This window comes from Nycticebus coucang, chromosome 9 (assembly GCF_027406575.1).
Source record: "Nycticebus coucang isolate mNycCou1 chromosome 9, mNycCou1.pri, whole genome shotgun sequence".
Classification (NCBI taxonomy): Eukaryota; Metazoa; Chordata; class Mammalia; order Primates; family Lorisidae; genus Nycticebus; species Nycticebus coucang.
In genome coordinates, this window is record NC_069788.1 from 47,533,927 (window position 1) to 47,556,451 (window position 22,525).

Sequence of the window (22,525 nt, forward strand, 5' to 3'; positions counted from 1 at the left end):
TACAATAGCAAGAACAATGAATAGATATGGGGTGGGGGGAGGGCACTTAGAAGAAAGTACACAAGAAGGATTGTTGGGGAAGGCGAGAGTAGTAGAGACATACAGTATTTTTTAAGAAAAAACGTATTTTTTAGGATTTTTTCTGGAGTTTGGGGTTTTAGTTTTTCTGCTTTCGTTTTCCACAAAATAAAAAAAGCAAAACCTTTTTTTCTTTATGCTCTGGCAACTGCGTGTACATGACTGTCCTACCCTTGACAGCCTTTCCTGATGCTGTGTGCTCAATACCTAGAGGTCACAAATCATGCAGGTCACATACGTGAAGAAGCCCAGCCCTAAAAAGGGTAAGGGAGTATGACAAGTGAGCTCCTCTGACCAAGGACACTCCCCTCCGCCAGTTCTTCAATCTCAACACCTAGGTAGATACCTCACAGCACAAGAGTGTTGATACACCCAAACTGCTCCTCTATTTGAGGGGTTTGCTCTCAGTGCTAGGTATGAGCTACAAGTGGCCAACATACCCACTGAAATTATAAGCTGGACTCTGGGCATTTTTTATTGAGGGGACATGGCCTGTCTTCGGAAAACTAAAAATTCCTGAATTTGGATTAGGGCATGGGAAAGACTACAATTCCCAGAAAGCTCTGGACTAGTTACCCAAAGAAAACTACAGTTCCCAGAAGACCTTGAATTGGCCTCAGGTGCCCCACCTGCTTGTGTCAAATACTGTGAAATCATATATTTTCTTAATTCTGACCATGTAATACTGGGATAGTACCTTAAACTGCTATTAAGGTTGCATATCATGGTGTATGTTATTCATACTTGAACTGTCAGCTAGGCTATGACCCACAAGGGCCTATGCTTAAGTATTTGGCAAAAAGGGTTACTGCAGTATCACTAGACAGTAATGACGCTTGGGTACTGGGCTTACTTGGATCCCTAATGCGTGTAGTGGCGTAACACGCTTGGCATAAACAGGAACATTTAGCCCCAGGTTTTCAGTAGGGGACGCCGCTCCAGGGAACACGAAGCAGCATGCAGAAACCAGGAGAGAGTAAAAATGTCCCCTTCTTACTCGTTAGAGAGGCGAGGCCAAAACAGGCCAAGCCTTCCATTTGGCGACCCAGAAACTAGAAAGAAAAGCAAACAGAGGCGGAATAACCACGAGCGGGCCAGAGGAAATAAAAGCGCTCCCGAGAGCGAGAGGTTTAAACGCTCTGCTTGTTACCTAAACCCAGGTCGGGGACGGAGAAGCCACACCTGGACCCAGGCATGCCTTGCCCTCGGCTCCCTGCAGGGAAGAGGTCAAGAATGATTGGAATTCTCTCCTGCAGTCCCCAATTTGGGACAGCCACAGCCACCTCCGAGAACGCTCTCGGGGAAAATGGCCAGAAAGCGTGCAGCGGCTCCTTTAAGGCTCCTCCTCGCCCGCCCTCCCTCGCCCACGTGACCCGGGGCGGCCGCGCGCCGGCTCGGCCCCCCGCGCAAGCGGCGATGGCGGCGGCGGCGGGAGCTGCAGCGGCGGCGGCCGCCGAGGTGCGGAAGGGGAGGGGGAGAGGCGGGTGCATGCCCGCGCGCGCGCCCGGGGGAAGCGCGCACCCGTGCAATGCTCCGGGGGTGCAACGGGGCCGGGGGGCCCGGGCGGGACTTGCAGCAATCCGGGGGGCCAACACCGGGGGCGGATGAGGGGACCAGGGGGTGGGAGGTGGGGGGAGTGGGCACGGAGGCGCTCGTGCAGCCGCCGGCTGCCCCTGAGTGGGCAGTAGGCGCCGGGGCCCCAGCATCACGCGCAAGGGGCACGAGGGGCCGTCCACCAGGCTGGGGGGCAGCGGGTACTGGAGGGGTTGGTGCCCGGGGTCCCCGCGGCCTGGGGGACAAAGGGGGAGCGGCGCGTGCAGCCGGGAGGAGGGGGCGGGGCCGGGGCGCGGAGGCCCCGCCCCCTCCCCCTCCTCTCCTCTCTGCCCCTGAGATGCGGGGTCTGCCGAGAGGGAGGGGGCTGATGCGAGCCCGGGGGAGGGGTCGTGCGGCCCCTCCAGGCAGCCGAGGCCGCGGAAGGGGGGCCCCCCACAGAGGAAGAGGTAGGCCCCGGAGCCTACTTTCTCTTCCCAGGGCCCAGGCATCCTGGGTCCCCCAGATCCCTACCGGGCTGACCAGCCCCCCTGTTCCTTGTCACCCCTCCCAGGGGGAGTCCCCCGCTGAAATGGGGGCACTGTTGTTGGAGAAGGAGACCAGAGGAGCCAGCGAAAGAGGTGAGTGAAGCAGAAATGGGTCCACTTGGATCTTCACCTCCCCTAACAGCATCCCCTGAGCCTGTAGCCCTGAACTTTTTCTCTACCTATACAGTTCATGGCTCTTTGGGGGACAACCCTCTTAGTGAGGAGATCTTGCCCAAGGCCAACCCTGACTCCCTGGAGCCTGCTGGACCCTCATCTCCAGCCTCTGTCACTGTCACCGTCACCGTTGGTGATGAGGGGGCTGACACCCCTGTAGGGACTACACCGCTCATTGGGGATGAACCAGAGAATCTCGAGGGAGATGGGGACCTCCATGGAGGCCGGATCCTACTGGGTGAGAAGCTGGGGGTATCTGGGAGCTAGGTGGGCATTCTTCTGACTTTACCTTCCTTTCTTATCTTGCCTTCTGCTTGCTTGCTTGTTTGTTTTCTAGGCCATGCCACAAAGTCATTTCCTTCTTCCCCCAGCAAGGGGGCTGCCTGTCCCAGCCGGGCCAAGATGTCAATGACAGGGGCAGGAAAGTCACCTCCATCTGTCCAGAGTTTGGCTATGAGGCTGCTCAGTATGCCTGGAGCCCAGGGAACTGCAACAGCAGGGCCTGAACCCCCTCCAGCTACCACAAGCCCAGAGGGGCAGCCCAAGGTCCACAGAGCTCGCAAAACCATGTCCAAACCAGGAAATGGACAGGTGAGGATTTGGAAGTAGGGTGAGAAAGATTGGGGCAATCAACCTAAACTCCCCTGGGTTTTTTGACAGTTTAATCTCTGACCTCTTCTCATCCATTCACACCTTCACATAGTTAACCTAGGGGCTATTATGTATTAAGGGTTGGGAGGGTCGTAATCTGCGAACTAACAGACAGGATCCTATCTTCCTGGAATTTACCTTCTTGGGATAGGTGGTGAAAGTAGAAATTACATATGTTAAAGAGCTAATTATGTAGTTAATGTCTTAATTACTCTTATGATAATGACTTTGTGAAGGAATTTCAAACCACTTTTCCTTTCTATCTCTAAGCAAGTCCTGGGGGAGTTTTGTCATCTTTTCTTTGAAACTGCCTCTGTTCCATTTGTAAAGTTTTTGCTGGCAATCCAAACAGTGAAGGAGATGAAAGCCGCAGAAATGACAGAGGAGGGGACTGACAAAGGCCCCAGAATCCCTGACAAGGTTTTAGGGCTTTTGGTATCATACCTATTGTTGACATAAAGGAAAAAACGGAGGCAAATTAAGTAGCGTTATTTAAGGATTGCAACCCAGGAGCAAGTTAGGCTGTATGGCAGCTTCTTCCAGCAAATGGCCTTAAATATACCCTCCATTAGCAGCCCTTACAAGTTTTTAAAGGAAAAGGAGAGGCCAGTTTCTAAGTTGTTTGCCAAGAATTTACATTAAAATAAGTTATTGATTGGCCATTCATTTTTTTTTTTTTGGTATCACAAATTTCAGGAGCTTGAAAATAAAAGATAGGTCCTTCAGTTGGTCAGGAACAAAAGGCCTATAAACAATTGCCTGGGAGGCTGAGGCAAGAGAATCGCTTAAGTCCAGGAGTTGGAGGTTGCTGTGAGCTGTGTGAGGCCACGGCACTCTACCCAGGGCCATAAAGTGAGACTCTGTCTCTACAAAAAAAAAAAAAAAAAATGAAAAAACAATTGCCTGGGTGGAGGTGGGCACTGAAGTCCCATATGCTTATCTCTCGGGGTACTGCACATAGTTCAGGCTATTCATCTGTTTTTCTTTTCTCATTGTGATAAAGTTTCATTTATAAATTACATACAGTAATAGATTAACAACAACTAATAATAAAATAGCACAAGTATAACGATATGGTAGCATCACTAATAAGAAACTACAGATAAGGGGGAGCTACTGTAACATAAAATTTATCATCTAAGTCTTTTTCTTTTTTTGAGTCAGAGTCTCATCACCTTAGGTAAAGTGCCTGGCATCATCAAAGCTCACAGCAACCTCAAATTCTTGGGCTCAAGCTATCCCTTTGCCTCAGCCTCCCAAGTACCTGGAACTACAGGAACCCGCTAAGATGTCCAGCTAGCTTTTCTATTTTTTTTTTTTTTTTTTTTTTGTAGAGACAGTCTTACTTTATGGCCCTCGGTAGAGTGCCATGGCATCACACAGCTCACAGCAACCTCCAACTCCTGGGCTTAAGCGATTCTCTTGCCTCAGCCTCCTGAGTAGCTGGGACTACAGGCGCCCGCCACAACGCCCAGCTATTTTTTGGTTGCAGTTCAGCTGAGGCCGGGTTTGAACCCGCCACCCTCGGTATATGGGGCCGGCGCCTTACCAACTGAGCCACAGGCACCGCCGCTTTTCTATTTTTTTAATAGAGATATGGCAGGGGAGGGGGGGGTCTCGTTTTGCTCAGGCTGGTCTTAGAACTCCTGAGCTCTAGCAATCCACCCACCTGGCCTCCCAGAGTACTAGGGATTTTTTTTTTTTTTTTTTTTGTGGTTTTTGGCCGGGGCTAGGTTTGAACCCAACACCTCTGGCATATGGGACTGGCACCCTACTCCTTGAGCCACAGGCGCTGCCCAGTCCCAGCGTACTAGGATTACAGGCTTGACCCACCATGCCTCGCCCTAAGTCATTTTTAAGTAAGCAATTTAAGTGAGCAGTTTAGGGCTGGGCATTATAGCTCACACCTACAATCATAGCCTTTTGAAAGGACAAGGTGGGAGGATTTGCTTGAGGCCCAGAGTTTGAGGCCAGCCCCAGCAAGAGTGAGACCCTATCTCTATAAAAAATAGAAAATTATGTAGTCCCAGCTACTGGGGAGGCTGAGGCAAGAGAATCACCTAAGTCCAGGAGCTGGAGGTTGCTGTGAGCTGTGATGCCACGACACTCTACCAAGGGTAATAAAGTGAGACTCTGTCTCTACAAAAAAAAAAATAGAAAACTAGGCAGATTTTGGGGCACATACCCCCATATCCCAGCTACTCAGAAGGCTGAGGCAGGAGGATCACATGAACCCGGAAATTTGAAGTTGTAGTCAGATATGATTATGCCACTGCACTCCAGCTTGGGGAACAGAATAAGACCCTGTCTCAAAAAAAAAGCGTACAGTGTAATGGCATTAAATATCGTCATAATGTTGTATAACCATCAATCTCTATAGCCTTTCATCTTATAAAACTGAAACTCTGTACCCATTAAACAATAACTCTTCATTCCTCTTTCACCCTCAGCCCCTGGCAGTGACCATTCTGAATTTTTTCCAACTCTGAATTTGACTTTTTTTTTTTTTTTTTTGCAGTTTTTGGCCGGGGCTGGGTTTGAACCTGCTACCTCTGGCTTATGGGACCGGTGCCCTACCCATTTAAGCCACAGGTGCCGCCCTGAATTTGACTACTTTTTATTTATTTATTTTTGAATTTGACTACTTTTAAATATCTCATATAAGTGGAGTCATACAGTCTTTTGTCCTTTTATGACTGGCTTATTTCACATAGCATAATGTCCTCAAGGTTTATCCATGTTGTAGTATGTCAGAATTTCTTTTTATGGCTGAATAATATCCTATTGTATGTATGTACCACATTTTGCTATCAATTCATCAGTAGCATTTGGATTGCTATCATATTAGCTATTTTGCTAATGCTATTGTTAATATTATTGCTAATTTATTGCTTTGAATAGAGTGCAGTGGCATCATAGCTCACAGCAACCTGAAACTCCTGGGCTCAAGCTGTCCTCCTGCCTCAGCCTCCTGAGTAACTGGGACTACAGGTGCCTGCCACCATGCCAAGCTAGTTTTCCTATTTTTTTTTTTTTTGTAGAGACATAGTCTTACTTTATGGCCCTTGGTAGAGTGCCGTGGCATCACACAGCTCACAGCAACCTCCAGCTCCTGGGCTTAAGCGATTCTCTTGCCTCAGCCTCCCGAGTAGCTGGGACTACAGGTGCCTGCTACAGCACCCAGCTATTTTTTGGTTGCAGTTTGGCCGGGGCTGGGTTTGAACCCGCCACCCTCGGCATATGGGGCCAGTGCCCTACTCACTGAGCCATAGGTGCCGCCCTAGTTTTCCTATTTTTAGTAGAGTGCTGGGATTATAGGTGTGAGCCACCTTGCCCTGCCCATTTTAGCTATTTTGAGTAATACTCTTATGAATGACATTGGTATACAAAGGTCTTTTTTTTTTTTTTGTAGAGACAGTCTCACTTTGTCACCCTCGGTAGAGTGCTGTGGCATCACAGCTCACAGCAACCTCCAACTCCTGAGTTTAGGCGATTCTCTTGCCTCAGCCTCCCAAGTATCTGCAACTACAGGCGCCTGCCACAACGCCCAGCTATTTTTTTTGTTGCAGTTTGGCCGAGGCCGGGTTTGAACCCATCACCCTCGGCATATGGGGCCAGCGCCCTACTCACTGAGCCACAGGCGCTGCCTATACAAAGGTCTTTTAACCTTAGTCAATTTGTTTTCTCATCTGTAAAATAGAAAGTGGGGGACCTGCTTTGTGTGGTTGAAAAGATTAGTGATGGGCTCCGCACCCGTAGCATAGTGGTTACAGTGCTAGCCACATACACGGAGGCTAACAGGTTCAAACCCAGCCCGGGCCAGCTAAGCAACAATGACAACTGCAACATAAAAACAGCCGGGCATTGTGGCGGGCACCTTGTAGTCCCAGTTACTTGGGAAGCTGAGGCAAGAGACTCGCTTAAGCCCAAGAGTTTGAGGTTGCTGTGAGATGTGACACCACAGCACTCTCTAAGGGTGACATAGTGAGACTGTCTCAAAAAAAAAGAAAAGAAAAGATGAGTGATGGCTGGGCGCCCGTACCTCAGTGGTAAGGGCACTGGCCACATGCACCAGGTCTGGTGGGTTCAAAACTGTCCCAGGCCTGCTAATAAGAAAAAAAATAGCCAGGCGTTGTGGCAGGTGCCTGTAGTCCCAGCTGCTTGGGAGGCTGAGGCAAGAGAATCACTTGAGCCCAAGAGTTTGAGGTTGCTGTGTGCCATGACGCCACGGCACTCTACAGAGGGCCACAAAGTGAGACTGTGTCTCAATTTAAAAAAAAAAAAAGGCTCGGCGCCTATAGCTCAGCAGCTAGGGCACCAGCCACATACACTGGAGCTGGCAGATTCGAACCCAGCCTGGGCCAGCCAAACAACGACAGCTACAACCGAAAAATAGCCAGGTGTTGTGCAGGCACTTGTAGTCCCAGCTACTTGGGAGGCGGAGGCAAGAGAATCACTTAGCCCAAAGAGTTTGAGGCAGGAGAATCACTTAAGCTCAGAGAATGTGAGCTGTGATGCATGGCACTCAACTGAGGGTGACATAGTGAGACTCTGTCTCAAAAAAAAAGAAAAAAGATGAGTGACTATTAAGTATGGGACATGCTTGACATACCTCCTCTGGGGAAACAGCAGTTCTTGTTACTGCTACTTTCTGGTTACTGGAGCTCCAAATGGCATTTTTGAGGGTATAGCTCACCACCTCATCTCCCGTGGGACTCCAGGCTAAGCCAGGGAGAACTGTAGGTGCTCTGTGACCCTAAATGTGCTCTCTTTTGGCCCCCAGCCCCCAGTCCCTGAGAAGCGGCCCCCCGAAGTGCAGCATTTCCGCATGAGTGATGACGTACACTCTCTGGGGAAGGTGACTTCAGGTCAGTCCCACTTCCCACCCCCTGTGGCTTGATGTGGCCTGTCCTGAGAGCTTAGAGTATAGGCCTCATTCCTTATTTCTTTCTCTCCTTGCAGATGTGGCCAAAAGGAGGAGGCTGAACTCGGTGAGCTTGAAGGGGCAAGGCCTTTCTCCCTGGGGGTGGGGGACGCTGCTCCCAGGAGTTTTAAGTGCTGGGTTGACATCCTGTGTGCAAGAGAAATGGGCAGGCAGTACCAGTGGCCTCAATTTTTCTCATCTTTCTCTAGTCGGAGGAGTTGGGTACTGCCCGAGGTTCAGGAGAAGCAGCCCTGCAGAAGGGGGATCCTGGGCCCCTGGAGGAGTGGGAGACAGTAGTAGGTGACGATTTCAGCCTCTATTACGACTCCTACTCTGTGGATGAGCGTGTGGACTCTGACAGCAAGGTGAGGGGCCAGCCTGCCCAGCCTGCCTCCTGTCAACCCTCTCCCAGGCCCAGGGCTCACTCTCCAGCCTTTCCTCGTCCCTGCTTTTTCCTCCTTCTGTTCTTTTTACCTTCTGAACACCCACTCATTCACTGCCCTATACTTTGACTTGTTTCCAGTGTGTGCTTCCTCCCCATTCTGTCCCTGGCCATTGCTCTGCACTTTGGGTTTAACATCCCTTTTTTAAAAAAACATACATTATGCCATTTATATGAAACTCAAAAGCAGCTCATTGTTTTATTTGTTGTTTGCTTGCTTATTCTCCTGTCCTTTGTTTAGTTTTGTCTCCTATGTTTATCTACACAATATACAGGATGTCCATAAAGTTCATGTGCAACACGAACTTTATGGACATCTTGAAAAGTTCAGTCTTTCTTGGTTTTGCTTTTTATTTAATGCTTTATCATGTAAACTTTCAGTTGTACACATAGAGAAAGCTCCCTCTTTTTCTCTATGTGTACAACTTCTCACCCTGTCACCTGTGTCGTGTCATTGTAGTTCACTGCAACCTCAAATTTCTGGGCTCAAGCCACCCTCTTGCATGTGCTCTAACACCCCAGCTAATTTTTCTGTTTTTAGTAGAGACAGGTTCTTGCTCTTACTCTTGCTCAGGCTGGTCTCAAATTCTTGAGCTCAAGCAATCCACCTGCCTCAGCCTCCAACAGTGCTAGGACTCCCAGTGTAAGCCATGCACTTGGCCCTCATTAGCTTTCCATCTAATGTTTTTAGCAGCCATTGATAGTCTTGCCTATCTGTGAACTTCATAAAAGGGGTATTGAACTGTATGTTTGTCTTCTGCACCTTTTTTTTTTTAACTTAATAGTATGTTGCCAAGACTCGTGTACCTTGTAACTGCAGCACCTTTTTCACTGCTGTCAAATATTAAATGCTTCCTCTCTTTATCCTGCCCTTTACCTCTTTTCCTGCCTATATTCACCTTTTCCAGGGAGCCATGTCTGGGTGGTAGTGGTGGTCGGTTGTTTCCTTCATTTGCATTGTCTGAGTCCTGGGGTTGATATGTCCTGCTCTGCCTCTCTCAGTCTGAAGTTGAAGCTCTGGCTGAACAATTGAGTGAAGAAGAAGAAGAAGAAGAGGAGGAGGAGGAGGAGGAGGAGGAAGAAGAAGATGAGGAAGAGGAAGAGGAGGAAGATGAAGAGTCAGGGAATCAGTCAGATCGAGTAAGAGTAGAAGGCTGGCAACTCCAGAAGAGTGGAGGGCTGTGGGGCTAGAAGTCTGAGTCCTGGGGGGACAGGGAGCTGAGGTCCCTAACTCTCTTCCTCCTCTTCAGAGTGGTTCCAGTGGCCGGCGCAAGGCCAAGAAGAAATGGCGAAAGGACAGCCCATGGGTAAAGCCTTCTCGTAAACGACGAAAGCGGGAGCCTCCACGAGCCAAGGAGCCTCGAGGTGAGGCAGCTCCTCTGCTTCTGGGTCCCCTCATACAGCCGCGTCCCAGCCCCTAGAGCATGCACATTCACACACATTCATGCATGTCCACCTGCATGTACCCACGCATCTAGGCACCTGTGAGCTCGCACTCTCACTCTCTCTGTCTCTGTATCAGGAGTGAATGGTGTGGGCTCCTCAGGCCCCAGTGAGTACATGGAGGTCCCTCTGGGGTCCCTGGAGCTGCCCAGCGAGGGGACCCTCTCCCCCAACCACGCTGGTAATTGCCAATTGCTGGGACAGGGAGCTGCTAGGGGGCACCCTCGGGGCAGGAGGGAACAGGGAGGAGGGGAACCCTGCCAGAGCTGTGGTGTCCCTGGCCAGGCTTTGGGGTTCTGGACCATGGAGGGGGGTAGGGAGGGAGTGAGAGGACCCCCCAGGGGTCCCACTGATTGAAGAGTAGAGACTTTTTCAGCTCTGTTTTTCCTCCGTCCAAGGGGTGTCCAATGACACGTCTTCACTGGAGACAGAGCGAGGATTTGAGGAGTTGCCCCTCTGCAGCTGCCGCATGGAGGCACCCAAGATAGACCGCATCAGTGAGAGAGCAGGGCACAAGTGCATGGCCACTGAGAGTGTGGACGGAGAGGTGGGCCTTGGGCTGGGGGGAAGGCGGGGAGAAGCGGAGAGTCCAGCCCCAGCTCCCAGCCTCATTCTCACTTCTTGCCCATCCTCACTTCCCACAGCTGTTGGGCTGCAACGCCGCAATCCTTAAGCGGGAGACCATGAGGCCATCCAGCCGAGTGGCACTGATGGTGCTCTGTGAGACCCACCGTGCTCGCATGGTCAAACACCACTGCTGCCCAGGCTGCGGCTACTTTTGTACGGCGGTGAGTCACGTGGGGCAGACGGGTGGTGTGCCCCACGAGCAAGGGACCCTACTAGCCTAACCACATCCTTTCCCTTCCCCCCCAGGGCACCTTCCTGGAGTGCCACCCCGACTTCCGTGTGGCCCACCGCTTCCATAAGGCCTGTGTGTCCCAGCTGAATGGCATGGTCTTTTGTCCCCACTGTGGGGAGGATGCTTCTGAGGCCCAGGAGGTGACCATTCCCCGGGGTGATGGGGTAACCCCACCAGCTGGCACTGTAGCCCCTGCACCCCCACCCCTGGCCCAGGATGCCCCTGGGAGAGCAGATACATCCCAGCCCAGGTACAGCACCCTTTTCTCCTGTCTGTTCCCTGCTCCCATTCCTGTCCCCACCCCAGACATCAGCACCTTCTCCCACAGCGCCCGGATGCGAGGGCATGGGGAGCCCCGGCGCCCACCCTGCGATCCCCTGACTGACACCATTGATAGCTCGGGACCGTCCCTGACCCTGCCTAATGGGGGCTGCCTCTCAGCTGTGGGGCTGCCACTGGGGCCAGGCCGGGAGGCCCTGGAAAAGGCCTTGGTCATCCAGGAGTCAGAGAGGTGAGCGAGGGGCTGTTCTCAGGCACAGCAGAGCAGTATTTAGGCTCATCATGAAATCTGAGGTGTCCACCTTCTCTTCCCCACTCCCATGGCAGGCGGAAGAAGCTCCGGTTCCATCCTCGGCAGTTGTACCTGTCCGTGAAGCAGGGGGAGCTGCAGAAGGTGATCCTGATGCTATGTGAGTGTGCCACTCGTTTGTTCAGCAGACTTTGGCCGAGCACCGATTCTATCTCTGGGCTTGGGGGTGGTCATAAAAGATATAGTCCTTGCCCTGAAGGACTTAGTGTGGTGGGAGAGAGACACACATAACCCATGACCATGGGGATACTGTTGACTGGGTGCTGGATCTTTTTCTGAGGCCTACACACATTAACTCACTTAGACCTTTCCTGCGCAGAGGGCACAAAGAAGTTGAGTACCTTGTCCATCATACAGTGGAACTGAGGAGCAGTACTGGGTTTGAACCCAGGCAGAGTTGGTGCTCTGGACTAGTCCTCTGATGAGTGCCACGGGGGGGGGGGGGGGGGTAGCGCAGAGGATGCCCAGGAGGGACTCCTGACCTGGTTGAGGCCCTGAGAAGCCCTCCTGGAGATAGTGCGCTTACCACTTTTCCCTCCCTCTCCTGGTGTCTGGACTCTACCCACAGTGGACAACCTGGACCCCAACTTCCAGAGTGACCAGCAAAGCAAGCGCACACCCCTGCATGCAGCCGCCCAGAAGGGCTCCGTGGAGATCTGCCATGTGCTGCTACAGGTCAGCACAGGCCCGGCCCCCTGCCTTGTTGACCACGCCCCCAGAACTTCTCCCCTGCCCAGGGCCTCCCTGGTGCCAGCCTCCTGCCCCCTCACAGGCTGGAGCCAACATCAATGCAGTGGACAAACAGCAGCGGACACCACTGATGGAGGCCGTGGTGAACAACCATCTGGAGGTGGCACGCTACATGGTGCAGCGTGGTGGCTGTGTCTACAGCAAGGTGCGACAGCCAGGCATGCACCGGGAGTGACCCCAGGAGTCAGGGAACAGTTTTGGGGTGCCGGCCAGAGGCCTCATCTGCCCATGTCTCCCTCAGGAGGAGGATGGCTCCACCTGTCTCCACCATGCAGCCAAAATTGGGAACTTAGAGATGGTTAGCCTGCTGCTTAGCACAGGACAAGTGGATGTCAATGCCCAGGTCAGTGGCCCACCCACCTTCTCTGGGTCCCTGGTATCTGAGTTCTATGGCTCAGCCTCAGGCTTTACACCCCCTTTCTTCTTCATCTGACCTCTGACTCTATACCCAGGCATCTGTCTCATGCCACTCCTGTCCCCATCTTTCTTTTTTTTTTTTTTTTTTGAAACAGAGTCTCATTGTGTTAAATTCAGTAGAGAGCTATGGCATCACAGCTCACAGCAACCTCAAACTTTTGGGCTTAAGTGATTGTTTTGCCTCAGCCTCCCAAGTAGCTAGAACTATATGTGCCCACCACAACACCCAGCTATTTTTTGGTTGCAGTTGTCATTGTTGTTAAGCAGGTTGGAGCTGGGCTTGAACTGCGATTGTGGCCCGCGCCCTACTTACTGAGCTACAGGCACCGCCCCCCCCCACCCTTTTTTAAATTTTTTCTATGAGGCAGTTTCTCTCTGTCACCGCCTTGTAAAGTGCTAATGCATCATAGCCCACAGGAACCTCAAATTCTTTTTTTTTTTTTGTAGAGACAAAGAGTTTCATTTTATCGCCCTCGGTAGAGTGCCAGGGTGTCACACAGCTCACAGCAACCTCCAACTCCTGAGCTTAGGCGATTCCCTTGCCTCAGCCTCCTGTGTAGCTGGGACTACAGGCGCCCACCACAACGCCCGGCTTATTTATGTGTTGCAGTTTGGCCGGGGCCAGGTTTGAACCCACCACCCCAGTATATGGGGCCAGTGCCCTGCCCACTGAGCCACAGGTGCCACCCTGCAACCTCAACTTCTTGGGCACACATGATCCTCTTGCCTCAGCCTCCCAGGTAGCTGGGACTATAGGCATGAGCTACACACCTGGCCTCTTCCTCTTCATTTGCATTTCTCTTTACTGTTTTCTTTTTCCTTTTTTTGAGACAGCCTCAAGCTGTTGCCCAGGGTAGAGTGCTGTGGCGTCACAGCTCACAGCAACCTCCAACTCCTGGGCTTAAGCGATTCTCCTGCCTCATTCTCCCAAGTAGCTGGGACTACAGGTCCCCACAATGCCCGACTATTTTTTGGTTGCCACTGTAGTTTTTGGCAGACCTGGGCTGGATTCAAAGCCGCCTCAGGTGTATGTGGCTGGCGCTGCTTGAGCCACAGGCACCAAGCCACTGTTTTCTTTTTCTTTCTTTCTTTCTTTTTTTGAGACAGACTTTTACTTTGCCGCCCTAGTCATAGCTCACAGCAACCTCCAACTCCTGGGCTTAGGCAGTTCTCTTGTCTCAGCCTCCTGAGTAGCTGGGACTACAGGCATCCACTACAACACCCGACTATTTTTTTTTTGTTGCAGTTTGGCCGGGGCCAGGTTCGAACCCGCCACTCTCAGAATATGGGGCTGGCGCCTTACCCACTGAGCCAGAGGCGCCACCCTGAGACAGACTCTTTATTATGTCACCCTCGGTAGGTGACATCACAGCTCACAGCAACCTCCAACTCTTGGGCTTAAGAAATTCTCTTGCCTCAGCTTCCAAGTAGCTGGGACTACAAATGCCTGCCACGACGCCAGCTATTTATTTTTTGTTGTTGTAGTTGTCATTGTTGCTTTAGCTGGCCTGGGCCGCGTTCAAAGCCACCAGCCTAGGTGTATGTGGCTGGCGCTGTAACCAGTGTGCTATGGGCATCGAACCTGTTTTCTTTTTCTCAATTCTTTCCCTTTTTCAGTATACAGAATAATTAGTTCCTGCCTTAATCTCTGAAAGTGTCCAAAGAGGTTTGTTATTAAACCTCTTGGGTTTTCATAGATTGTGCGTGTTTTATTTTGTTACTGACATTCTTCTTGGTCTTTGAATTGTTTCATCTTTGTCCAGGAGAAACCCTTTGTAATAGGACCTTGTGGCCTTTGAGATTATCTTGACCTTTCAGCACACTTTCTGTCCCCAACTCAGAATCTGCCATTTCTCTAAGAAACTCTAGTTCCTTTACTTGGGAAACACCTTTTAAAGCATAAAATCTATGTACCTGCTAGTGTTTATTGCTATTGGGTTGTCACTGCAGTTAGGACTTTTGAGTGAGCAGACTTAGGAAATGTGGTTTTTGTTTGTTTGTTTGTTTGTTTGTTTGTTTGTTTGAGACAGAGTCTTACTATGTTGACTGGTAGAGTGCCATGGCGTCACAGCTCACAGCAACCTCCAACTCTTGGGCTTAAGTGATTCTCTTCCCTCAGCCTCCCAAGTAGCTGGGACTACAGGCGCCCGCCACAACACCAGGCTATTTTTTGGTTGCACTTGTCATTGTTGTTTGGCAGGCCCAGGCTGGATTTGAACCCGCCAGCTCCAATGTGTGTGGCTGGTGGCCTAGCCACTGAGCTATAGGTGCTGAGCCACTGGCTGTTTTTTTGTTGTAGTTGTCATTGTTGTTTAGCAGGCCCAGGCTGGGCTTACACCTGCCAGCCCCCATGTGGAGTATGTGGCTGACACCCTAACCATTAGGCTACAGATCCTGAGCCTTGTTTTGTTTTTTAGACAAAAGTCTTATTCTGTCACTCTCAGTAGAGAGCCATGGTATCATAGTTTACAGCAACCTCAAACTGTTGGTTTCAAGTGATCCTCTTGCCTCAGCCTCAGCTGGGACTATAGGCATTTGCCATCACACCTGGCTAATTTTTCTGTTTTTAGTAGAGATAAGGTCTCATCTTGTTCAGGCTGGTCTGGACCGCCCAGAGTGTTAGGATTATAGGCGTGAGTGACCACACCCAGCCAACTGGTTGTATTTTATAGAGAAAGAAAAATTACTTAATCTTTCCACAGTTTTAAGCAACAGGCACTATTTAGTCCCTTTTTATGGATGAGGAAAATAAGACCCAGAGACATTAAGTGACTTGCCCAGGATCCCCTAACTTGTGAGTGGTGGAGCTAGGAGTCACACCCTGAGTCTGGCTCCAGAGCAAGTGCTCTTGGCGTATGCTGCTTTGGTAAGCAGAGCCAGCTGCTCCTAGCCCTCTTCCCTGACTTCCTTCCCACCCACAGGACAGTGGTGGGTGGACACCCATCATTTGGGCTGCAGAGCACAAGCACATTGAGGTGATCCGCATGCTCCTGACACGGGGTGCTGACGTCACCCTCACTGACAATGTGAGTGGGAGTTTGGGCAGACTTGGGAGGAGGTGGGGACAACCCAAACCCCTGAGCAAGGTGGAAGCTAGATTCAAGGCTCAGATGCTCTACCCCATCCCTCTGCCTCCCACCTCCACAGGAAGAAAACATCTGCCTGCATTGGGCCTCCTTCACTGGCAGCGCTGCCATCGCTGAGGTCCTCCTGAATGCCCGCTGTGACCTCCATGCTGTCAACTATCATGGCGACACACCGCTGCACATCGCGGCCCGAGAAAGTTACCACGACTGTGTGCTGTGAGCCCACATCCCAAACCCCACCCATTCCCACACCTCTCACAGCCTCAGACCCCACATGTAAATGTCCTGTCCCCTGGGCAGGTTGTTCTTATCACGTGGGGCCAACCCTGAGCTGCGGAACAAAGAGGGAGACACAGCATGGGACCTGACACCCGAGCGCTCTGATGTGTGGTTTGCACTCCAACTCAACCGCAAGCTCCGGCTTGGCGTGGGAAATAGAGCCATTCGTACCGAGAAAATCATCTGCCGGTGAGCCTTGGGCCCCCTCGCCCCCTGCACCCAGAGCTGCTCTCTACTAGGCCCTACTGAATGCCCATAACATCCCTCAAACACTCTCCTTGCCTCACCAAATCCCTATAACCACCCAGGCCCCCTCCCCACTAGGGTTGCCAAAAAAATAGAAGATGGACACCCAGTTTACTGGCATTTCAGATGAACGGCGCATGCTGTTTTAACGTAACAACGTCTAGTACATCTGGGCACAGTGGCTCACACCTATAATCCTAGCACTTTGGAAGACCAAGAGGATTGCTTGAGGCCAGGAGTTCCAGGCAGCCTGAGCAACATGATAAGACTCCATCTCTACAAAAATAGAAAAATTAGCCAGGCTTTGTGCTACTTGCCTGTAGTCCCAGCTACTTGGGAGGCCAAAGCAGGAGGATTACATAAGTCCAGGAGTTTGAGGTTGCAGTGAGCTAGGATCATGCCACTGCACTCTACCAGGGCAACAGGGCAAGACTCTTGTCTCAAAAAAAAAAAATTGTCCAGTGTGATATTTGGGGCATACTTACACTTAAAAGTTATTTCTTGACCAGGCACAGTGGCTCATGCCTGTAATCCCAGCACTCTGGAAGGCCAAGGTGGGTGGATCACTTCAGCTTAGGAGTTCGAGACCAGCCTGAGCAAGAGCGAGACCCCATCTCTACTAACATAGAAAAAAATTAGGCATTGTGGCAGATGTTTGTAGTCTCAGCTACTCAGGAGGATCACTTGAGCCCAAGAGTTTGAGGTTGCTATTAGCTATGATGCCATGGCACTTTATCCAAGGCAATAGAGTGAGACTTTGTCAAGAAAAAAAAAAGGTTATTGTTTATCTGAAATTCAGATTTAATTAGGCAGCTTACATTTTATCTGGGAACCTTACTTCCCCAACCCTCGTTCCTTCCCCATGCTCCAGGGATCTACTCAGTTCTTCTCGCACCTAGGAGAGCCCCTCACCCCCTGCTTTAGCCCCCCAGCCCCAACACCTCCTCTTCTTTAGGGATGTGGCTCGGGGCTATGAGAATGTGCCCATTCCCTGTGTCAATGGTGTGGATGGGGAGCCCTGCCCTGATGATTACAAGTACATCTCAGAGAACTGTGAGACATCCACCATGAATATTGACCGCAACATCACCCATCTGCAGGTGAATGGAGGGCCTTAGACCTTCCCAAAAGAGTATCCAAGTACAGTTGGGAAGTTGAGAAAGTCATGGACCAGCAAGGGCGCATGGCCAAAGGAGTGGGAGTTGAAAGGGGCCTTATGGTGAGGGGTTGCATCCACCTGGAAAAAGGGGTCCTTTTTTCTGGGTCACATGGAGGTATCATATGAGTTCGAGTAGCCCTAAGGACATGCCCATCAACAACATAGATTTCCTTTTATACTGGGACCATCACCACCCATTGTCCTAAAACACGGACCCAAGGAAGGACAGATTAAGGGGTTTAGAGAGCCCTGTGATTTGAGAAGTCAAGACCAGGTCTAGGGGTCAAGCTGACCCTCTGCCTCCTTGTCCCAGCATTGCACATGTGTGGATGACTGCTCCAGCTCCAACTGCCTGTGTGGCCAGCTCAGCATCCGGTGCTGGTATGACAAGGTACATGCCCCCTGCCTGGTCACGATGCTTGGCCACTCCTTCAGAGCAGCTAGCTTCATGTCAGCTTCCAGGGACCTTGTCTGTCACCTCTATGCAAATCAAAAGCGATGCTTGTGTGTTTCCTGTTCTCTAATCTCAGGGCTTATATGGCCTTCCCCAGCCAGCCATCCTCCTTGTCTCTGGGTTGGGGTCAGCTGTGGATTTTTCTGTAGCGTCTTGGGGTTCCTGGGCAGTTGAGGTGCCCCTCCCCAGAGAAACCACTGTCCTCCCCTCCCTCCACACCCCAGGACGGGCGGCTGCTCCAGGAATTTAACAAGATTGAGCCCCCCCTGATTTTCGAGTGTAACCAGGCATGCTCCTGCTGGAGAAACTGCAAGAACCGTGTTGTGCAGAGCGGCATCAAGTGAGGCCCTGCTCCTGCAGGCCCCCCACCTCACCCCCCTGCCCTTCCCCTGGGGCTCTTCTAGGACCTCCATCTAACAGCATCCCCTCTCTCACCCCAGGGTACGGCTGCAGCTCTACAGAACAGCCAAGATGGGCTGGGGGGTCCGTGCCCTACAGACCATCCCCCAGGGGACCTTCATCTGCGAGTGAGTTACAGGGACCCCTTGGCACCTGGAGGGGGACACATAGCCACCGGGTACAATAAGCCAGGTTTACACTGATTGCATTTGTTAGGTAAAGTCCCTCTTGCAATCATGTCTTGCCCCCAGGAGTGGCACACACCAAGGCTCCACCCCTCTCTCTCCTTCCCTCTCTCTGCTTTTCCTCCCCCACCCCATGACCTTAATTGTCATTAATTGTCCTCATACCAAATTTGAGTACATAGGATTCCTGCTTCTCCATTCTTGTGATGCTTTACTAAGGATAATGTTTTCCACTTCCATCCAGGTTAATACGAAGAATGTAAAGTCTCCATTTTTTTTAATAGCTGAATAGTATTCCATGGTGTACATATACCACAGCTTGTTAATCCATTCCTGGGTTGGTGGGCATTTAGGCTGTTTCCACATTTTGGTGATTATAAATTGAGCTGCTGCAATAAACAGTCTAGTACAAGTGTCCTTATGATAAAAGGGTTTTTTCCTTTCTGGGTAGATGCCCAGTAATGGGATTGCAGGATCAAATGGGAGGTCTAGCTTGAGTGCTTTGAGGTTTCTCCATGCTTCCTTCCAGAAAGGTTGTACTAGTTTGCAGTCCCACCAGCAGTGTAAAAGTGTTCCCTTCTCTCCACATCCACGCCAGCATCTGCAGTTTTGAGATTTTGTGATGTGGGCCATTCTCACTGGGGTTAGATGGTATCTCAGGGTGGTTTTGATTTGCATTTCTTTAATATATTGGGATGATGAACATTTTTTCATATGTTTGTTAGCCATTCGTCTGTCTTCTTTAGAGAAGGTTCTATTCATGTCTCTTGCCCATTGATATAAGGGATTGTTGGCTTTTTTCATGTGGATTAATTTGAGTTCTCTATAGATCCTAGTTATCAAGCTTTTGTCTGATTCAAAATATGCAAATATCCTTTCCCATTGTGTAGGTTGTCTCTTTGCTTTGGTTATTGTCTCCTTAGCTGTACAGAAGCCTTTCAGTTTAATGAAGTCCCATTTGTTTATTTTTGTTGTTGTTGCAATTGCCATGGCAGTCTTCTTCATGAAGTCTTTCCCCAGGCCAATATCTTCCAGTGTTTTTCCTATGCTTTCTTGGAGGATTTTTATTGTTTCATGCCTTAAATTTAAGTCCTTTATCCATCTTGAATCAATTTTTGTGAGTGGGGAAAGGTGTGGGTCCAGTTTCAGTCTTTTACATGTGGATATCCAGTTCTCCCAACACCATTTATTGAATAGGGAGTCTTTCCCCCAAGGTATGTTCTCGTTTGGTCTACAAGGGGCAATTTTTAATCACTCTACCACGTCATCTCTCAACTTGTCAGACAAGCGGCCCCTTCCTGCTGGGCCTAAGCTTCTCCACCATCCACTAAGTGCCCATGCCTGCCAAAATCAAGGCCGGACACAGTGGCTCACGCCTGTAATCCTAGCACTCTGGGAGGCTAAGGCAGGTGGATTGCTTGAGTTTACAGGTTCGAGACTAGCCTGAGCAAAAGCGAGACCCCATCTCTAAAAATAGCCGGGCATTGTAGTGGGTACTTGTAGTCCCAGCTACTTGGGAGACTGAGGCAAGACATCACTTGAACCCAAGAGTTTGAGGTTGCTGTGAGCTATGACACCGTAGCACTCTACCCAGGTTGACAGAGTAAGACTCTGTCTAAAAAAAAACAATTTAAAATAGCTGGGTATTGTGGGTGCCTGTAATACCAGCTACTTGGGAAGCTAAGACAGGAGAATCACATGAGCCCGAGAGTCAGAGGTTACTGTGAGCTATGAGGCCGTGGCACTCTACTGAGGGCAACAAAGTGAGACTGGCTCAAAAAAGTTTTTTTAAATAGCTGAGTGTTGTGATGGGCGCCTATAGTACCAGCTACTCAGGAGGCTGAGGCAGGAGAATCACTTGAGCCCAAGAGTCTGAGTTTGCTGTGAGCTGTAATGCCATGGCACTCTACCCAGGGCAACAAAGTAAGATTGTCTCAAAAAAAAAAATCAGCCTCTGCCCCCATCTGCTGATACTGCCTCTCCTCGGTCACACCGCCACAGTGCCCGCTTCATGTGTCTTGGTCTTCGTTCTCCTGGCTTCTGTTCACTCACTCTTAGACAACTGGTTCCTCTTTACGCACTGCTGTCCAGATGTGGCTGTCCCCCACCCCTGACTTGCTCTGAGCTCCTCCTTGCTCCTCTAGCTCTATCTCTAGGAAAGGGGTCCTTTTTTTCAGTAGCTGTAGTCCCTCCTGTTCTTCAGCCCTGCAGCAGCCAACCTTCTCGGTGGCTTCTAGTACATAAACCCTGTTTCTAAATCTGAACAAATGTCCCCACCGTCCTTACCTAATCCACCCACCCCTAGATGTCAGACCCCCTAACCACAGAGGCTCAGCATCTGTCTGCATGCTTGCTCCAGGCTGAGGCCAGAATGCTGCCCTGCCTGTCGCTCCAGCTGTCAGGGGGGACCCCAGCTGGCAGGACTGCGCCCTGTGTTATCCCTCACATGCCTGTGTCTTCATGTTCCCCTTCCTGATCCTCTCCTCTGGGCCTGCTATGGTTTGAAGTTTGGGGAATTTGTGGACAGCGACAGGGTGGTTGACGAAAAGTGGTAGAAGGTTCTGGGGTTTATGAGGAGAGACCCCACTCACATGCTGAACATCACTTCCTGTCCAATAGGTACGTTGGGGAGCTGATCTCCGATGCAGAGGCTGATGTGAGAGAGGATGATTCTTATCTCTTTGACTTAGACAACAAGGTGGGCAGGAGACCCCCTCTCCCCCTGCTCCCAGTGGCTGGGTTTCTGGAAGTCAGCAGTTGGAAATCTGGGAGGAAGGACTGCGCAGTGGGTGGGGAGGTTAGCCAACTAGGCTGGGCAGGGGTAGACCTGAAGATTGACACCTTGCCCTCAGGATGGAGAAGTATACTGCATTGATGCCCGTTACTATGGCAACATCAGCCGCTTCATCAACCACCTGTGTGACCCCAACATCATTCCCGTCCGGGTCTTCATGCTGCACCAAGACCTTCGATTTCCACGAATTGCCTTCTTCAGTTCCCGAGACATCCGGACTGGGGAGGAGCTAGGGTAAGAAGACTCTGCCAGGGGTGGGTGATGCAGCAAGCTTGAGACCCAAAGGCTAGAGAGTGCCTGGTTTCCAAGCATGGATGAAAGCAGAGCTTCTCAGTGTGGACAGCTTGTTGAAACAAAGTCCTGAGCCTCTCTGCGAGATTCTGATTCAGGAAGTTTGGGATGGGGCCAAGAGTCTGTATTTCTGAAAGGTAGCCAGGTGATGCTGGTGCTGGAAGTGTGTAGAACATAGAAGGGCTTAGGACCCATCTGAAGAAGGTGAGGGTGGGTCCTTCTTAGGGAGTAGGACCCACAGGGTCTTTGGGGTGGCTTTGGATGGCTAGGTTCAGACCCACAAGTTCTTGTGCTCCTGACAGGTTTGACTATGGTGACCGCTTCTGGGACATCAAAAGCAAATATTTCACCTGCCAGTGTGGTTCTGAGAAGTGCAAGCATTCAGCTGAAGCTATTGCCCTGGAACAGAGCCGCCTGGCCCGCCTAGAACCCCACCCGGAACTGCTGCCTGACCTCGGCTCCCTGCCCCCTGTCAATACCTGAGAACGGACCACATCCTCCCTTCCCTGCCTGGATGGCCACTGGTAGCCTCCCCTGCCACTTGCTGCTCACAGCCACACCTGGGGGTGCCACCATCTTCTCTCCCCACTACCCTTTAACACATTCCTCAACCAGAGATCCCAGCCAGGCCCTGGAGGTCTGACAGCCCCTCTCTCCCAGAGCTGGCTCCTCCCTGGAAGGGTGACTTCAGAGCTGGCCACCTCTATCCCCACCCTCAGCTGAAGTTCGATGAATTGAAATCAGGTCTCTATGCCAACTGGTTTCTTTGGTTCTCAATAATAAATGTTGGGTTTGGTAATAAACCAGGTAACTGTTGTTTTGGGGTGGGGAGGAAGCACATAACAGCCAGAGGGAATGTGGGTAGAGGGGACAGGAAGCAGGCGTGGCAGGTGTGGACAACTGCTCGGTGGGAGGGAAGGGTTGTGAGGGACAACTGTGGCAAGGTCTGGTCAAGGGATTAAATAAAGGCAAATTTTGACCTTAATCTTTGTAGGGAGGGAGAGAGTGTTACCACAGTTGACATAGTTTGTGAGACTATGAAGTGGGTTTTTTTTTTTTTTTTTTTTTCTGAGACAGTCTCACTATGTTGCCATTGGTAGAGTACTGTGGCATCACAGCTCACAGCAACCTCCAGCTCTTGGGCTTAAGACATTCTCTTGCTTCAGCCTCCCAAGTGGCTGGGACTACAGGTACCCGCCACAATGCCTGGCTATTTTTTGGTTGTAG

General features: G+C 50.9%; 1 protein-coding gene across 2 annotated transcripts; it reads left to right on the forward strand.

Annotated features, from left to right (window-relative positions):
* The first annotated feature begins 1,238 nt into the window (after positions 1 to 1,238).
* EHMT2 (euchromatic histone lysine methyltransferase 2) lies at positions 1,239 to 22,101 on the forward strand. 2 transcript variants are annotated; one of them, XM_053601359.1, is made up of 28 exons: positions 1,239 to 1,536; positions 2,183 to 2,249; positions 2,344 to 2,568; positions 2,668 to 2,921; positions 7,765 to 7,849; positions 7,944 to 7,972; positions 8,115 to 8,270; positions 9,350 to 9,487; positions 9,598 to 9,712; positions 9,870 to 9,971; positions 10,189 to 10,337; positions 10,435 to 10,578; positions 10,664 to 10,899; positions 10,978 to 11,160; positions 11,256 to 11,338; positions 11,807 to 11,913; positions 12,011 to 12,133; positions 12,230 to 12,331; positions 15,327 to 15,431; positions 15,553 to 15,707; positions 15,792 to 15,959; positions 16,972 to 17,116; positions 17,489 to 17,566; positions 17,854 to 17,969; positions 18,070 to 18,156; positions 20,833 to 20,911; positions 21,066 to 21,241; positions 21,601 to 22,101. In XM_053601359.1, the coding sequence occupies exons 1-28, from the start codon at positions 1,273 to 1,275 to the stop codon at positions 21,779 to 21,781; spliced, it is 3,852 nt and encodes a 1,283-aa protein (XP_053457334.1). In that variant the 5' UTR covers positions 1,239 to 1,272; the 3' UTR covers positions 21,782 to 22,101. The 2 variants fall into 2 exon arrangements, with proteins under 2 accessions (XP_053457334.1, XP_053457335.1); XM_053601360.1 differs by lacking the exon at positions 9,870 to 9,971.
* Positions 22,102 to 22,525: the final 424 nt, after the last annotated feature.

Bases quoted from the DNA above. Each gene is read 5' to 3' on its own strand.
- EHMT2 (XM_053601359.1), top strand. From the start codon at position 1,273: ATGCCTTGCCCTCGGCTCCCTGCAGGGAAGAGGTCAAGAATGATTGGA. The intron at 10,900-10,977 runs GTACAGCACCCT...CTTCTCCCACAG, and splicing joins GCAGATACATCCCAGCCCAG to CGCCCGGATGCGAGGGCATG. The intron at 20,912-21,065 runs GTGGGCAGGAGA...CCTTGCCCTCAG, and splicing joins TCTTTGACTTAGACAACAAG to GATGGAGAAGTATACTGCAT.